This window comes from Cadophora gregata (genome assembly GCF_030347475.1).
Source record: "Cadophora gregata isolate MNR1 chromosome Unknown scaffold_15, whole genome shotgun sequence".
NCBI lineage: Eukaryota > Fungi > Ascomycota > Leotiomycetes > Helotiales > Ploettnerulaceae > Cadophora > Cadophora gregata.
In genome coordinates this window covers 344729-361856 of record NW_026695938.1, presented here as the reverse complement: position 1 = coordinate 361856, position 17128 = coordinate 344729, and the positions used below count along the sequence as shown (strand labels likewise).

The window sequence follows — 17128 nt, the reverse complement described above, 5'->3', positions numbered from 1 at the left end:
CAAGTCCGCATAATTCCGCACAATTTAGTGAAGCTATCGATAAGAGCTGCCCCTTTCTGGGACGCGAGTTTGTCAATAAAGACAGGCGACATTGATCGATGCGGACCATTTAATTCGGAGGATGTTCATAAATTACTACTCATGAGTTTTGCACGATTCAAACATATAATCTATCTTTCTTGACTGGTGAAGTCTCCTCCATCCTGGCAAATGCTAACCGTCCAACCTGAGCCTTTCCATGCTCTACATCACTCACGTCCCCTAATCTCACTTTCATCTCCTTCACCATCCTCGCTTTGTCCATTCCATCCATATTCACTCCTACATCTGGCATACGGATAAAGGGACTTTCCTTGGCCAGGCTGGAAACAAATCCGAGGTAATCTGGAACAATAGTCCTCCTCGAGTAATACACACCCACGATTGCAGCCAATAGCATGACCAAATTGGAAATGAGAAATACAATCAGCCAAGGAAAGAAAGCAAAATAGACTTGCGACTCGTTGGTTTGAGCTGCCGAAACTGTGAAAGCAGCTGTCCGATTTCGAATCATGGCTGTGAGATCCGAAGGGCTGGCGGGGATGAAGCTCGCATTATTGCCTCCCACCAAGTTGTTCTCAATACCCGTAAACGATGCTCCTGTGATGTATGTCGTCGCATTCCACATACTTGAGTATATGTATGCATTTAGTAATTGGCCCAACCGATTTCCGAAGTCCTTTAGTGGCACGCTTTGAAGACGACTCGGGGATCCGTCGCTGCTGAGAGAATTGACGCCTGATATGATGTTCGTTTGGGACAGCGGGTCGTAAAGATAGTTTTGGAACTGGTTGACTGCTCCGAAGCTTGGAGTCGAGTTAGGGAGAAGAGCCGAGACACCCAATGCGACTTCGGGAAAGCTAAGATAGGTAATTTCTGAGGGTAGGTGTGGTAAGACGGATGGTCGCTGGGCAGTAACTTCGCAGTGCTGAGATCCAGAGTCTCTGTCGCAAAAAATGGTGGACTCGACGTAGACTTGTGACGGCGTACAGAAAATGGATGTTGCAGTATCAAAACCAGCCCATTCTTGGAAGGCAATCATGCCTGGTGGAAAGGAGACGTTGGCAAAATCTGAAGGGAGACAATCAGGACAGAACTGAGGAAACACATATGTCGAATCATCAGAAACTCGGACGGCTGTGATATCTTCTCCTTTGTATCCAATAGTCCAAGAAGTGTGGTCCGAAGCATTTTCAAAGCTAACAAATGGACCAACAGTAGAAATAATATCAGTCTTGATGAGTTCCTTTGTTGGTGTCTCCAGGATTGGTGTCGTACTCATGTTGGAACAGGACAATTCTATATACGCAGACTCCATATTCAATGTGGTATTTCCATACTCGAGTCCAAAAATAGGTATTCCAAATAGAGAAGAGTAAACGAGTGAGGTATTTGCTTCCGACAGCTGTACCCAGCCATCCTTGTCTCTAGGAGCGCTCGAAGAGAGACTAGAATAATAGGGTATCTTCACGTTACCCCATATGTCCATGCTGCTCTTTTTCACAGTCGTTGGCGCCAGTAAAGATGACCCAAATAATACAGTAAATCCAGGATACCACTGGTTTTGGAACGGGCCTGCTGGGGCTGAATAGCTTTGTTGCCTTGAATTGAAATAGGTGATATTCGCCTCGGTTGTGGTGAACTTCTCAGGGGTGTATAGAATGTGCAAAATGGCCTGCCCACCCAGAGGCGATAGTGACCAAACAAAGAGAAGACCGAGGCCGATGAGGTTGAAGGATCGGAGTTGTACTTGGGTTACGAAGGTACTTGCAACAGTTCTGCTACCCATCAGTTGCTCCAAAGCTCCGAGGGTCGTGCCTTGCTCCAGTTTCCACGTGGCATATTTGACTGCTGCTCTTCCGGTAATGGCAGCGAAAGAAATGGGAAATAGTGTGGTAGCCTAAAATCTGTCAATCAAGGCTATTAAATCAGTTGGTTGGGAAGACTGACTCCTTTGATGGACTGCTGAAGTATGTCTAGCTCGCGACCTTCCACCACTTTACCGTTCACGGCAATGACGGCTGCTCCAAGTATGAAGAAGGGAATTGGAATCAATATCATAATAACATCGACTGTCGATTCCCACCACCTGTACCCTCCCAAGCCTTTGTGCAGCTTCTGTGGCCGCGATGGCCATGGCTTCGCTTGTAATAAACTCTGTGGGCTGGCCTTGTCTGAATATGGCGAATATTTCTCAGAAGCAGCATAATGATCACCAAACATTGAAATTGTCCTTGATGAAAGCGGGGATATTGGAGATATCATATCGTGAACTGGGAAATCAGTCTCAAGTTTCCTCTGGGTAGTCATGATGAAATATTAGGAAATATTAGAAAGTAACAGACACAATATGAGATCGACCCAAAATTAAGTGACAGTCAGCAACATTGGGGACTTGGGCCTTCAAGAGGTCCTGGGTGATAAAGAAGAAAATCTAGGGGTGAGTGAGAGGGATAACAAAATGAAACCCTGTGGATGGCACACAACTGTTTGAGCCAGTCGAATGGGATTTGTGGCGCAGGGGAGCAGCAAGGACGAGCAGAACCTTGAACCTGATGACATTGCGCCATCTGATGTACTCGTACGAACAAGACTCCTTTCCCCATGGATTAAGAAAACTCAGAAAATTGAGAGTTAAATGGCTCGTTCCTAACTTATGGGATCGAGAAATGATGAACGGCGACCTCAATACACAATGAATGTGAGGATCTTGAAAGCAGGTTCTGCTGTACATTCCTGACGCACGGACGATGTGATATGCTGAGAGTCTGAGACGCCAACTGTATTGTGTACCTGCCATCACATCCTCTTCCCCTGAAAATCTAGAGCAATTAATCCGCCCGCACACCCCACAGCGGGAGACGGGATCTGACGGCATGCATACTATCAGTGAAAGGCCCAAGCTGAAGATTGGACGACAAGGACGGAGACAGGTTGTGTTGAGTCAGGTCAGGAGATTGAGCCCACGGAAAATGCAGCGTCTTGCACAGGCGGTCTCTGAGCACTGCACATGCTCGCAGTCTCGAGTCGTGAGCTCGACTCAGAGGCTTTATCCAATGCTTACCATGTGCTCATGCTCGTCATGGTATGGCGCAGAAGATTGGGTCGATGTTCATTCGAGGAGGAGGGTCGGCGTTGAGGTTAAGAGAAGGTTTGGCCGCAGCGCCTTAGCTGAGATCTCCTGAGGCCACAGCCACAGCCGAACTCACACAGGCTGTGTAACAACCTTTTTCTTCAACTCTTCATTGTTTTCCTCCCCACTGATCTCGTCCTTATCTAAAACATCAACAGCAAAATGAGATTCCTGATTAAGATTCTTTCTCCCAAACCAAAACCGTCCATTTCAACAACTGAGCTTTCGGATCTTTTTAATGCTATTCTGACAAACAATGGTGCTTATCAGAACCAATTTTTCGGAGTCACAGGGCTCATTTCCCAAGTTCACGTGGAACATTGGATCTGATTACCTTATCAACATCGAGGCGGGGAAAATCTTCCCAAGAAGCTATACATTTCGGTTTCGCTGCAAAGCATCGAGAAACATGTTCCAGTGTTTCTAGTTTATCTCATCCGGACACACACCGGACAGCCGAATTCACCGAAACTATGTCTTTGTGACGCTGGCGACCGAACCGAATTCAAAGATTGAAGCTTCGGAGTTTGGGATGGTGGCTTGGTCTTCTCAATTCCGGCTTCATTGGTGATATCGACCTCGGTTGAGCATTACATTGAGCGTCAACACTAACATTGATGTACGTCAGATGGCGTGAGGTTGTGAAGTTTGTCGTTCATATAATGATAGCATGAGATACTTCAGTGGCTGACTTCAATTTTACAATTACCATTTCTTCTCCATTGTTTGGGTTTTCAATTTTTCTCAAGAGCCACTCTTCTCGACCGACAGGAAAGAATATCCAGATCGCGCCTTCAGAATTGACAGCGATTACAAGTTCCTTGCCAGCCGACCTCACCAATGGCTCTTCTTAGTGGCGAAACTGTTTTCATATCACCATGGATTGTACGTGGAGCGATTCTAATTGCACTTGGGACTTTGTACATTATGTACACCCGCGAATTTACGCCCCTACGAAAGCTTCCGGGTCCTTTTGTGGCAAGCATCACCAGGTTCTGGATCGTCAATAAGCAACGGAGTTTCAGACGCTATGATGTCGATATGGAGCTGCACAGGAGATATGGGCCCATCGTCCGAGTGGCACCGAATGAAGTCATGGTATCCAGTCCGAAAGCATTCCGGACCATCTACGGTATCTTCACTTATTCCACGTTTTGATGACAGCCGATTGATGAAATCAGGTGCTGGGAGTGGTTTTAAGAAAGGGGAATGGTATATCGGTGTCAGTGATTGTGGTTGGTCAGGACCTGACAGCCTCGACTTGCTTAGCGAGACGATATGGAAAAATATCGAACGCAGAGACGTGCTCTTGGACCAGTGTATACTGAGAGCTACATGCGAGAAATCGAAAGCAATCTTGACACCGCAATGGCAAAGAATGTTGAGATTATGCGCCAGCGAGCTGGGCAGAGCGTGGATATTGATATATTCCTTAATATGTTTGCTTCTGGTGAGCTTGCTGATGATTAGCTTCCATGTACATCAAGTGCTGATAGTTCTAGATTGTCTATCAATGGCGACATTCTCGAAGGCTAAAGACCTGGTAGAGCTTGGCAAAGCTGATGAGTCAATCTTGTACATCCATAGAGCCTGGAAGTATTGGCATATAGCTGGGTACTTTCCATATCTCCACAGGGTTGTCAGGTGGTGCAATCACGGCACCAGCCCTGCATTGCTAAAGCGCATGGTCAAGCGTCTCTCACCACTTCTGGATGGGGAGGGATAGGACAAGCAAAACATCCATTCTTCCACCTGAACATGCATTCGCCGTAAGAAACACATAGTCCCGTCATGCGATCTCCAAATTGGTCTGACATGTCTTCAGTTCCCAATGGAGCAGATCCATCAACGCATGGCTCTCCGAGACGCCATGAAATCTCCATCTCCCGATGATGAAGCGCCCCCCGACATAGCAGCCAAACTTCTCCAATTGCAAGCCGAGAAAGGACAACTGACCGACAGGTGGATCATGGTTATGTGCATGACAAACTATGGAGCGGGAGTCGAGACAATCGGATTGACAGTCAGTGCCTTTATTAACAATGTCATCGCTTATGGTTGCCAAGAACGCATCCACCAAGAACTCGACTTAGCGAGGAGAGCTGGGAAGTTGAGTAACCCGCCGAAATTACGAGAGATGAAAGAACATTTGCCATATCTGAGTGCTTGTCTCAGCGAGAGTCAGAGATTGCACCCTGGTGTGGGCATGCCTCTTTTGAGAACAGTGCCAGCGGGAGGATGTGAATTAGAGGGGCATTTCTTACCTGCAGGTGTGAGTCTTACCACCTCCGACAAAGAACAAATTTCCCTAATGTTGACCATCACCAGACGTCGGTTGGAATCAATCTTTGGTATTCAGCCGTAGCAAGGAACTCTACGGCGAAGATGCCGAGATCTGGCGACCTGAACGATGGCTTGAGTACAGCCCTGAGAAGCTCAAATATTTGGGTAGAACCCCTCTGACATTGCATGCATGTGTGCTTACTTGGGATCAGAGACATACAACATCACTTTTGGCACCGGAGCTCGATCATGCCCTGGAAAACGTGAGTGATCAATCTCCCCGCCGAAGAAAAGAAGCCGCGACAAGGCGGTCAAATTGCTGACACGCAACAGATCTCGCCCAAGCAATCTACACGAAGATGATTCCTATGCTGTTCTTCGAATTTGAATGGAGCTTCACAAATCCCCACGCTGACAAAGTTTTGCAGTGTACGTTCTCCGTGAGGTTCATTGAACTAATGATGCGGTGGAAGGTCCGGGGGAAATAGTGAAGGAGTCTTGCACAATGACACCCAAGGAATCTTTGTCTCTGCACTGGTCTTTAACTGACGCTGAGTATTTACGCACAATAGAGAAGATGCTCTACATCATCGTTTCATAGCAGCTCTCTAGTGGTGCTATCACATCCGTGTAAAACACCTCTTGAAAGTGGGAGCTCGTCAGATCCAACGAATCAGTGTCAAAGTTGCACCTCAGACATCTCTTGATAGCCTGGAAGTAAGCTGCCTCTTTTTCCTGTGTCCCTGAATCAATGCCGCGGATCAGTCTGTTCAGTTTCTTTTCTTCTGTCTGTCCATACGGAAGTGGATTGCCAAGTTCGTCAAGCTCCGAGGGGTCGTTGGGGATTGTTTCGAGAGGGCGACCGAAATAGAGCTCTACCAGCACAGTTGCCAGTGCGAAAAGTGAGGAATTGCTCCAGGTCCGTAGTCCTAAAAGAAGTAATGCTTGAGCAACTTGGTCAGTCGTGGTATGTTCGGATTTCCGTACGTAAAGCTGGTCCGTTAGAGGTGCTTCCTCGCTCTTCATGAAATAGATGTCGTTTTTGCCCCAAACGCTTTGAAGCCAGGGTGTTCTACAGAGCTGCAAGACTGTAGAGGCGAGGGTGACCGACAGTTTGTATCTCTCCTTGATCCCATAGTTGTAGCGGCACATGCATTTCTCCTGGAGGACTTGTTCGAGGGACATCACGGTCCTCGTCTGCTCTTCGCAGCCGCAAAATATGTGGTGCCGGCACTCTTGGTGATCAAGAAAGCCAATACAGCCGGACTCCTCAGGTGCATTCTCGAGTGCTTTGCATAGAGAAGAAATTTCTGACCCAGCGGTCGGTGAAGGAACTTCCCCAACGCCAGCAAAAGCAACAGAGCCAGCAACCCTGGCATTTCGATTCTTAGTGATCACTTCCGAGTATGAAGCTTTTCATATGGTACTTACCGGGCTTGTGGAATTTCTGAGGGTCGGACTTTAGCCCGTCTCCATGACCACGGCATGGGAGAGCTATTATTGTTCAGGCCCCCTGAAAATGCGAACAAAATAATGAAATTATATGTACTTTCTGCGCCTTGAATGGTTTTATCTCGGGTTTGGAGTTGCAGATGGACAGTATGGCTCGGAGCACAATGACATTGCCATCTGATTGACTGGAACAGACTCTCCGCGTATTGACGAATCGAAGACCAGAACTTTGTGTTGAGCCTACGGCTCCGTTCTTGCCTCGGCGCTGCAAGCACCATGGCATCACCAACAAGGGAACCGATTTTTTCCACGTCGCTTCGAATATCCGCGATAGCCAGAGCATAGTCACCACTCTGTAAACCCAGCATTATTGCCTCGAAAGTCCTTCTGGCGGAACGAGTTTTGCCAAGCACTTTGGTAAAAGCGCTTGGCTTCCCGGTGTGAGCACTGCCCTTCATCCACCGTGGCTGCGACATCTGGTGTTAGCTTTGACAATTAGAGGAATCTAAGGTGACTACCAACGAGAAAATCGTCGTCCAACTGGACTTTCTTTGAGAAATTATCCAGCCTGGCAAACAACCGTAACACCAATTGTTCGTAAATGGCATAATCCTGGCAACCAAGCATTTTTTGGATCTTCGTGTGAAGCTCCGGATCGAACCACTTCCTTCCCTTTGGAAACTTTAAAAGCTCTTCTGCTTCTTCTGAGGGTAACTGCAGTCGCCATAGGAGATTCTCGCAACCTCGTTGAAAGCTGCGTGTTTCGATCTTGAGGTCGAGGATGAGGTTGGCTACGAGAGCCTGATAGCCTAACATGGTCTTTATCGTCTTGATGCCTTCGCCATAGTGTTCGAGGGCTGTTATAACAAGCGGGAGTGCACCGAGCACTACCCCAGCGATTTCGAAACCGGACATGTCGTGTATCAAAGAGAAGAGTGCAAGACTTGTAGGCTACAATACAAGAATGACTGTCGCACGGCCATTCAAGAGTGGATGTCGGAGGCGACACTGTGTGGACAATTAAATCAGTGTAGAGACGATTCGTGCATGGAACATACGCAGACATAAGCACAGAATTATTAAGGTACAGCACAATGTTACGGGGACAGAGGAAGGCTGGAATCTGAAGCTGTACAAAACTTGCGATATTTATCGACGCTGGGGCTGAGATATTCGACTGGGGTCCTCATTCGCGGACTGCTGTCCTCCCCACACTTCTTCACCTGTGTGATCTGACTGCATATATACCTTATATCTTCTCCCTCCCCTCTTCTCGACACCGCTGACACTTCTAACAGGCGCTGCACACACTTTGATAGTATTGCGTCGTGGCAGCTATATCTCACATCGAGAATCTCCGCCTATGCCCCTCGACTGCTTATGAGCCTCGTGAAAACGCCCTGATGGCGCCTTCTACGATTGACACGGAAAGTGCTGTAAGGCTAGACAACACTGATCAAGATGATGCCTTGTTGATGGATAATTCGATCTCAAGCTGTCATCGTCGATGCTTTGAAGACTTTCAACGAGTGCTCATATCACTCGATGCACCTGGCCATTTATTTCAGCACTGCATCTCATCGACAGATGTCTCGAACGAGTTTGATCGATACAAGCTGTGGTGCAGTAATGTCGGAGCTGCTCATGATGGCTCAAATTATCGCTTGTCGTTGGACTACAGACTTCGTGAAGCTCCTTCTCACAAGGAACAGATCAACGAGATCCTCAACACATTAGCGGAGACTGTAAGTATCTTCTTTTGCCTCCGAGCGATACTGAGGATTCATTCAAATCCTTTACCGTGCTGATCTGTCTGTCAAACTTAGCTGGAACGAAGTGAGTTTGATCTTTAGGTCTATATATTCTTACTGACTTCAGTGACTTGCACAAGCTGCTTCGCTGTTAGAAGGGATCGCTCAGCCATTCGAAAGCAAAACTCTTCATGATGATGCGAACCACTTCTTATTCGATCCTGAGCTAAGCTCATCAGATGGAGAAGACGATGATTTGTCGGGACCTGAGGATAAACCTATCTCGGGTCAATCGCAGGAAGACGATGATTTCAGGCGTCGAGTTGTTAACATCAGAGGCACTATCGCCACGAAGATAGCTGTCGAGGATATTGTAAGTGCTCCTTCCCGGGCTTCGATACACCCACAAAGCCTGCACGAGCTACAAAGGCCCATTCCAGAGGTTCCACAGCTGCTCGAAACCATTCGGTTCACGGTAACCTGTCTCTACAGAATACCTATCCGCCGTCCAGCCACACTGGAACGAAGTAAAAAGCTTGCTACCATAAACATTGGCTATTTTGAGCCATTTGATAATGCCTACATCAACGACAGGTGCCCCGCAGCAAGCACAGCCCTGAAGCAGAAGCTCCAGCGAATGATCTCACGTAGGCGACGACTCCTCCTCTACCGCGCTCAACATTACGAGCATATTCAAATCCACCTTCCTCGACGGACCGTAGAAGCACCCAAAGAGCTTAGACCGCTCGATCCGTCGCCCAAAATCATGCAGTTGGAGAATAGACCAGTGGCAAGCGAAAAAAGTAGCAGCAAGCCCAGCCAGTTTTTCTATCGCGACAACATTTAATCCTGTGGATTTTCCGGGGTTTTCTACGGAGCTACAATCTGAAGACCAGATATCTGAGACAGAGTCATTGCCATCTACAAATCCATCTCTGTGGACTGGGAATCAGAAGCTATACATACCACCACGTCCTAAAAAGACAGCCGAGGGCGATTACTTCCTTTGTCCTTACTGTTTCGTGCTTTGCCAGACTAAAAGTGATGAATCTTGGAAGTGGGTTGCAATCTACCCAGAACTTCATCGAATCTTACTTACCATCAGGTTTTAGACGTCATGTGCTCAAAGATCTTGAGCCTTATATCTGCACCTTTGCTAATTGCACTTTGGAGGACCATCAATTTGACGATCGTAATGATTGGTACGAACATGAGCTTCAAAAACACCGTATTGAATGGTGCTGCAACCTAGATGGCCACTTTCCATGCACAAATCCGTCTGACTTTCTGTCACACCTTGAAAATCATCATCCGAGTCTCCAGTTGTCAATGTCCCAGGATACTATTCGACAGTTTCAAAGGCCAGCTCAGAAATCTTCCAAAATATGCCCTCTGTGTTCGAAACCTTCTGAGAAACTTAAGATCCATCTTTCTCGTCATATGGAGCAGATGGCTTTGTATGTCCTGGGAGGGAACAATCAGGAAGATTTAGAACCCGGATCAGAAGCATCGAACAAGGCTCGAAGAGTGGATTCAAGTGCTGATCTAAGTTCAAGCTCAGACGACGAGTTTGACGACTGGAACCCTGCCGAAATGGTGACTCCTGCTGCATTACAGGAAGACATCTTGGCTGAGCCATCAATCGTTCCAGATACCATGGAAACGCCATGGACTATTCCATTTGATCTTATTGGGAGTTTGAGTTTGACTGCTACGCTCATAATATTTTCAAACTTCGCCTCTCGTCTGGTCTTCTCGCGACTTGTTTACCCTGACAGCATTCCTCTCTACCTTACAGGAGATCAAGTTTTCCTCAAGAATGCTGGTAGATCGAAAGACGTCTTATCCGAGTTACATTTGGGTATGGAGGCACAAAACTCTCTTGGTTACCTCACTCCAATTGAACGAGCTTTAGGTGTCGTCAGTGATGAAGCTGTGAAGATTTGTCGAGATCTGGAGCTGGAAGCAACTACTGCTACGGAGGCCTTCCTAAAGCCAAACCTGGGATCCCTGGAGGACCTCAATAATTTCCTGCTGGTAACCACACCGAGACGCTTGTGGGAATTCAGAACAAAGCTCGATAGTTTGAGATTGAAATTGGAAGCGGATGTCCTAGTGCCACTCTCGTAAGATCGCCTGATACCAAGAGTCAAATTAGAGGCTGACGATACCAATTCAAGGGACTTGTTACGTATGCCTAATCGCATACCATTAGATAGCATGAAGCGCAGTGAACATACTGAAGTTGTAACGGTATTCTCCCGTTTGCAAGAAGACGATGCAGGGTCTTTACTTGCAAGATTTCCTGAAGAGGCGTTACCAAACCCCAGAGATGTATCATCAGGTACGTCTCAACTTTGATGAAGTTTTTTTTTTTTTTTTTTTTTTTTTTTTTTGAGAAACCTCTTACTTAATCTAGCAAACATATTGAAGCTCATCTGGTAATAGACAATGGAAGAAAGTACTATCAGGGCTCTGGGAACGTTCTCGAAGAGCATGCGGGAGATAATTCATCGAACATCGCCCTAGCAGATGCCCGTCATACACATACTGTACGAGAATTTATTGCGAGCGCACCAAGGCTAAGCAATAGTACTATGCCGTAAGTTATTACTAGCGAGCTTTTTAATATTTAAATAACCGTATTATATAGCCACAGAAAGCGGCAATACAGCCTAGATGAAAAAGCCGAAGTCAGAGAGATTCGTACACGTAGAGCTTGTGAGGATTGTCGACGGAGGAAAACTAAGGTAAAGCAGAACAGAATATTATTCATTAAAGTTCTAACAGTTATAGTGTAAACACAGGTTAGCCGGATCAGAGTTCTCTTCAAACGTGACATCAGGATCAGGAAGTACTCAGTCAGGAAGTACTCTGAGTGATATCTCGCTCCGAACTGAGAGTGCAGTCTCTGAGCCTCTAGCATTCGCGGCTAGGATCACCTCAGTAGACGGAGGAACCGACTCTTCCAACGATTACGACCTAAATGAAATGGATATAAGAGCCGGAACTGCCGAAAAGAAGTCTTTTATTGAATAGTAGAAAATTCCGCGGGCTTTCCTTCACGGCCGAAGCCTCGTGAGATTATCCAAGGGTCAGCACTATCTGAAGGCAGGTAAATAGACATGCTTTATGCTTTGCTTTGCACACAAGGGCTGTCACTGAACTCAAGGCAAGGTTCTGTGGGGAACGGGCCGAGCCGTCGCCTGCGATCGCATCCGTGCACGTGAAGGTTTTCGTCTGAAGCGAAGTAAATAGACATGCTTTACACATAACGTTCCTACCCCCACTGTTGTTCATTCTCTTGATTGCCATTTTTCATAGATTCTAAGAAGGTGCTGCTCGTTGGTGTAAGAACTAATCTTAACATGGGATGTGCACTTACACGTTCTCAACAGGATGCGAGCACATTAGAGCCACTGCATAATCCGGGCAAATTTTGCAAGTGGTCTTTCTATCTTATCAGTACTTGAATTCAAGAATTTCATTTCATTCACTGCACTACCCAACTCAGCCACAAAAGTTGGACGCGCAACCCGCCTGGAGCTGGCCGCCCATAAGCGACCAAAGACACCAGTTTAAAGTATGCCGCCATCAGCCAACCCTACCCGCATTGCATCTGTTCGTTCCTCGCAGCTTTGGACAGGACATCTCTCCGCACACTGGGTAAATTTATCAGTACTGCATGCTGCGCCAATGGCCCGGCTAAAATCCCATTCCATCCCTTACATCCCACTACATCCCACGTATGTCACATGTACCAAGACATTCTAGACTATGTCAGTACAGTGGGTAGACCACCACGTTGTATGTAGCCACGGCCACGGATCCGACACCCAACAAATCGGACGTACCTGTCAACAGAAACGTGGACTTGCAGGTACCTAGGTATGTAAGCAGGGTGGGTTAGGAGTCCCGACAGTCTGGTTGACGTGCAAGGGTATTGCTTGGCATTCGGTTTACTTTTGGCGTCCCTTGACCTACCCTACGCTGCAGAATTTAGGAAATAAATATAACTAAAATGTCATACTCCCAGTTTTTGAATATGGCAACCCCATAATCACAGGTCTGACTGCAGGATAGACAGATGATGCCATTATCATCAGTAGTCCAAGCATCCTGTTGCCCAGGTACATAACCGGGATGGGAGACATCCGGATCCAATCTCCAACCCAATCGAACTGAACCCATGTCACCTCACCATTCCAACATAAATGTAACTGTGATTGTGATTGTGATTCGACCAATCCGTCGAGTTAGGGACACTGGGATGATTCCGATCTGAGATGTCGAAAACTGGCGGCGACTTGCTCCGCTCCACGTTTTTGATTTCATTGGAGTGAGACCACTGCATAGAAGGACATGAACTGCTTGAATTTTCGGGTTGTAAGGTAAAAATAGACAGTGTGTGCATCTTTATATTCAGCAGTGAATACTCCGTACAACAGTGGTAAAATTGTGCAGAGCAGAAGAAGCGACAGTATCAGCTGGATTGACATCAAACTAGGAAGATCAATAGAACGTGCAGCGGCCTAGCATCCGGCATGCCGAGATTGCGGGGGTGGACTTGAATTTCGCTGAATGTCTCGCCTCAGCTCAGGCCTCAGCAAATGCCAATTGTCTTACTGGCCCATAGGAAATGTGCCTATTTGATTACGAGATCATCGTACGATGCGAGTTCTCCTGCAATATGCTCAATAAAGCGAATTATGAGCGAAATAGCACTCGCGAACTATTATATCATAATATCAGAACCTAACATTATGCTCCAAAAGATAAGTCGAGAGATCCGCCCATAATTTTTCACCACCATTCTTGATCCCCGAGATTCGTTTATTCATGACTTCGTACGGCAGCTTTGCCAGCCGTGGATGCGTTCATGTCTCCTGTTCATTTTGTCGTTTTGATTTTCGTCGTCCTGATGCTTTGCTTTTCTTTACCGCCGTTCCAATGCAATACCTGTTTCCATGCTCTCCGTTGGACTTTTTCATGCACCAGGTCGTACAAATACAAGGATCGTTGATGTCTTCATTTGGCCTAACCACCGTGTAGGGCTTTGAATCCTGCTGCTATCAAGCTTCGAGGTCCTGGAGGAGTATCTGCAGTGCCTGTCCAGTAAAATAACCCCTGTACGTGTCAGAACTCTCCAGCCAGTCTTTCCAACATTCAACTTACCCCAAGGCCCTTGTCCAAGCAGAAGTTCGCTTTTATCTTCACTGTCTCTGGGTTGTCGTACGAAACGAAACCCCCATCACCTCCAGTGGAGAACGCCGCCACGACGCGTGTGTTGACAATTTCCTCAGCATTGTTTCTTGGCAGCTGTTTGTACTCAAACGTTCCTTCTTCTCCACCACAACCATTGTACGCATGGCCAGGACCACTTGCTCCGAGGAATGATCTACCATATACCGGCACGCCCAGAAGAATCTTATTTGCTGGAAAGCCGGTTGAAATGATATAATCTACTGCCGCAGATCCTGATGGCTCTCCAGGATTTCCAGGATAGAGTTGAGCGTGATGGCCAGCTGTGGTTGACCATGAACCTGCGAAGTCGTAGGCCATGATATTGATCAGATCAAGGTAGTCCTGTGCTTTGTAAAGATCGATGTTTTGCAATGCCCACTGTCCAGCTGGCAAAGCTGCTGTCAGGAGGTAACGGTCATCGGGGAGGTGAAGACGAATGGCGGCAAGCAAAGCGAGGAAGTTCGCTCCTTGCTGTGGATCAGATGGATGTTCCCAGTCAACTTGAACAATGTCAGTCGAGAATGTGCAAGCCTTCAAGAATCTTACGATCAATTCCATCAAATCCAGACGCGTCGATCAGTCCTCGTGCAGATCTTCCAAAATTATCCCTCGTTGCAGCACTAGAAGCTACAGCGGCAAAGTTCTGGCTTGCAGCTCCACCGCCGACGGACAAGATCAACTTAAGATAGCCATGCTGTTCCTTCAACCTCATGAAAGATCCTAAGCATCCGGTAGCTCCGTCGACTGGCATCTGCGCATCAGCCCATTCATCGCTCAGCTACCCAAATGGTTAGCTGTGACATGGCCCACTGCATCAAGAACATACGAATATCCCACCATCGGCGGAAACATGAGCGAAGGCGTAGAAGACATGGCTGATGCAGTTATAATTCAAGGTCGCTGGCGTCTCCCCACGATAGACTCGGTAATTTGGATAGTATACCGCATTCTTCCTTGTGAGACTTGCTAAGCTTGCATCCAGTGATGGCTGAGAAGGTCTTCGAGGAGCATTGATCTGCGGCCTTGAAGAAAATGGAATGGCTGGTGGAACTGGGCCGAAGAAGTTTGCCATATCTGAGAGTAGGAGGGAAGTTGTTCGTCTGTCCTGACGAGTCTATGTCCCTAATTTGAAGTGATGCCCGAGCCGAGAAAAGGAGAATCGGGACATGTATATTCGCATGGTATGTTTGTTGACTTTCCTAAAGGGGTATGCAGGTCAAGGTCAGATACTTTACCAACTGGTGGTAAGTAAAGAGGCCCGACAGTTTGTGCTGAGCGGCTGAATACAGAGTTTAATGAAAGAAGCAAGTCGCCACGTTGAGAGGCGGAATGTACGTAGGAGAAGAAGGAAAGACCCGAATGGAGGCTTGCCGGTATTTGAAGTGGGAAAGGCTAATCGACCACCAGCGTTCCGAGCCATCACCCACCTACCCGGCGATCTTTCCAAGGTGTGGCAGCATTCTCTGGTAATATGATGGAGATGGTGGGTCAGAGGGTGTGGAGAGTTCAGATCCCACAGCGAAGAACGAGCCAACGGCGTGTCGACTAGGAGAAGACGCTGCAGGCCGATGTTTCCCAACGCCTTTGGGGCTGGCTGCATACGCCGTGCCTGAACTAAGGAGAGAGAGCGTGTATGCACAATTTCAGCATCAATAATGCTCAGGTCCTCCTCTGTCTTATGGACTTCGATACGGCAAAGGCCAGCTTGTGTTGGACATGGCCGGTTAGTGGCGTGCTGATAGCAAGTCAAAGCCTTGCCAGCGAATCCAGATCCAGGAACGGGTCAGATCAGGAGTAAGGAACCCAAGCTGCGTTTTCGGAGCATATGCTTCAAGCCGTCCCCATCCTCGCTCTCGGCGTTGGAGGATGGGAGAAAAGTGGTAGGGATACAGAGAGTAAGTAAGGTATTTCTGCAGGCAGGGAGACAGTCAGGTATGCATTGTTCATGCGGTGGCATCCTCGCTCGCCTGTTCGTCGGCTAAAGGCTGCAAGGGGAGGGCTATCCAGGACTGTAGTTGGCTAGATCGGCTTCAACTCCAGCGTATGTCGTGAACAGGGCGACTACTTAACAATACACGAAGACGTGCTGACTCGTTGGTCGGCGCAGTGCAGACGCCATGCATCTCTTCTCTAAGTACTATCTACCATGGCTAAGGAATCGCTCCGGAGTCTCGGACAGGGAACTGATCTTTCAGGGAAGCCGAGGATGGGGAAGTTCCTGTGAAAGCGTACAATTCAGTAGTCTGCATCTGACGTGTTTGAAAAGCTAAAGTTAGCTAGCAGTTGGGGGGGGGGGGGGGGGGGGGGGGGGGCGGGGGGGGTGGTTTGAAGGTTGAAATGATATGCATCTTTTCAGGGACGAGCTTTTGTAGCCTCGGAAGCAAACAGTTATTTCTCGTACAACATGAGCTAAGGGCAAATCACACGAGACGAGAAGTAAGACAAGGGTTGCGAACTTGCGAGCGATGGCTGTCTGTATCGTGGAAGAGTAAGAGTGGATTTGCGTTGTTTTGCCCCGCGGTGACCACCAGTGAGTGCTGGACGCCAGCGGGTCAACATGGGCTTCAATGCCCCTCACATCCACCTTTATCTCCATCACACCGCATGTTGTTTCTGTCCAGTGCTCTGGTGAGGGGTGTTATTACGTGCAGGAGAAACATGCTAAGGCTTGAACGACTTTGGTGACTCGCAGGAGGACCTTCGTCATAAGGATCAAGTGAGGGGCTTTTGCTGCCACTGTCTAGCATTTGAAAACTGTCTAAGAGCGTCCGAGCATGAAGTTTGGACAAGACAGGGCTCCGGAAGGAAGGGAACGGGAGATCAATTGAAGATCTTGGTCCTGACAACGGCATGGCTGGCCATGGGAAGGGGTAGGATAGGACGATACTGGACTGTAGAGAAGATACAGGGATGGTCCAGCAGCCCATGAGTAAGTCAGAAAGTCTAAATGGCAAGTATGCGATCATGATGAGGGGTTGAAGAGCTTATTGTACAGCTAGCTTCCTGGGTGGGTGTTCACTGTTCAGCTCAGCAGGCTGGTCAGTGTCCAAAGCTAGCCAGTTCAAGGGAAGAAGGGGCCTGGGCACTCTGCGCAGCGGGCCGGATATTATTATTGCTGAGCCAGCATGGATGGATGGGCATGTCAACTGTCAAGTATAGTATCTAGGCTCTCTAAGGTAGGTAAGGTAGGTAAGGTAGTCGGAGATACAGTGCCATCCGTCATCGC

At 47.7% G+C, this 17128-nt stretch overlaps 7 protein-coding genes across 7 annotated transcripts; 3 read left to right on the top strand and 4 right to left on the bottom strand.

The window, feature by feature from the left end:
- Nucleotides 1–116: 116 nt before the first annotated feature.
- Nucleotides 117–3294, bottom strand: ONS95_004762 (uncharacterized protein). Its single transcript, XM_058498138.1, has 2 exons — nucleotides 1990–3294; nucleotides 117–1939 (listed from the first exon to the last, which is right to left on the bottom strand). The coding sequence occupies exons 1-2, from the start codon at nucleotides 2347–2349 to the stop codon at nucleotides 158–160; spliced, it is 2142 nt and encodes a 713-aa protein (XP_058351648.1). The 5' UTR covers nucleotides 2350–3294; the 3' UTR covers nucleotides 117–157.
- Nucleotides 3295–4674: 1380 nt separating this feature from the next.
- On the top strand, nucleotides 4675–5787 carry ONS95_004761 (uncharacterized protein). The gene is made up of 2 exons (XM_058498137.1): nucleotides 4675–5444; nucleotides 5501–5787. The coding sequence occupies exons 1-2, from the start codon at nucleotides 5004–5006 to the stop codon at nucleotides 5633–5635; spliced, it is 576 nt and encodes a 191-aa protein (XP_058351647.1). The 5' UTR covers nucleotides 4675–5003; the 3' UTR covers nucleotides 5636–5787.
- A 250-nt stretch (nucleotides 5788–6037) lies between these two features.
- On the bottom strand, nucleotides 6038–7822 carry ONS95_004760 (uncharacterized protein; the record flags this gene model as incomplete). The annotated part of the gene is made up of 3 exons (XM_058498136.1): nucleotides 6038–6827; nucleotides 6887–7374; nucleotides 7430–7822. The coding sequence occupies 3 exons, from the start codon at nucleotides 7820–7822 to the stop codon at nucleotides 6038–6040; spliced, it is 1671 nt and encodes a 556-aa protein (XP_058351646.1).
- Nucleotides 7823–8310: 488 nt separating this feature from the next.
- ONS95_004759 (uncharacterized protein) lies at nucleotides 8311–9505 on the top strand (the record flags this gene model as incomplete). The annotated part of the gene is made up of 3 exons (XM_058498135.1): nucleotides 8311–8652; nucleotides 8734–8743; nucleotides 8814–9505. 3 exons carry the CDS (start codon nucleotides 8311–8313, stop codon nucleotides 9503–9505), a joined length of 1044 nt encoding a protein of 347 aa, XP_058351645.1.
- A 593-nt stretch (nucleotides 9506–10098) lies between these two features.
- ONS95_004758 (uncharacterized protein) lies at nucleotides 10099–11697 on the top strand (the record flags this gene model as incomplete). Its single annotated transcript, XM_058498134.1, has 5 exons — nucleotides 10099–10784; nucleotides 10839–11002; nucleotides 11107–11260; nucleotides 11312–11408; nucleotides 11455–11697. 5 exons carry the CDS (start codon nucleotides 10099–10101, stop codon nucleotides 11695–11697), a joined length of 1344 nt encoding a protein of 447 aa, XP_058351644.1.
- Nucleotides 11698–13695: 1998 nt separating this feature from the next.
- Nucleotides 13696–14974, bottom strand: ONS95_004757 (uncharacterized protein; the record flags this gene model as incomplete). Its single annotated transcript, XM_058498133.1, has 4 exons — nucleotides 13696–13785; nucleotides 13834–14402; nucleotides 14449–14680; nucleotides 14729–14974. The coding sequence occupies 4 exons, from the start codon at nucleotides 14972–14974 to the stop codon at nucleotides 13696–13698; spliced, it is 1137 nt and encodes a 378-aa protein (XP_058351643.1).
- Nucleotides 14975–16207: 1233 nt separating this feature from the next.
- On the bottom strand, nucleotides 16208–17001 carry ONS95_004756 (uncharacterized protein). The gene has a single exon (XM_058498132.1). The coding sequence runs from the start codon at nucleotides 16866–16868 to the stop codon at nucleotides 16467–16469; it is 402 nt and encodes a 133-aa protein (XP_058351642.1). The 5' UTR covers nucleotides 16869–17001; the 3' UTR covers nucleotides 16208–16466.
- Between the last annotated feature and the right edge of the window lie 127 nt (nucleotides 17002–17128).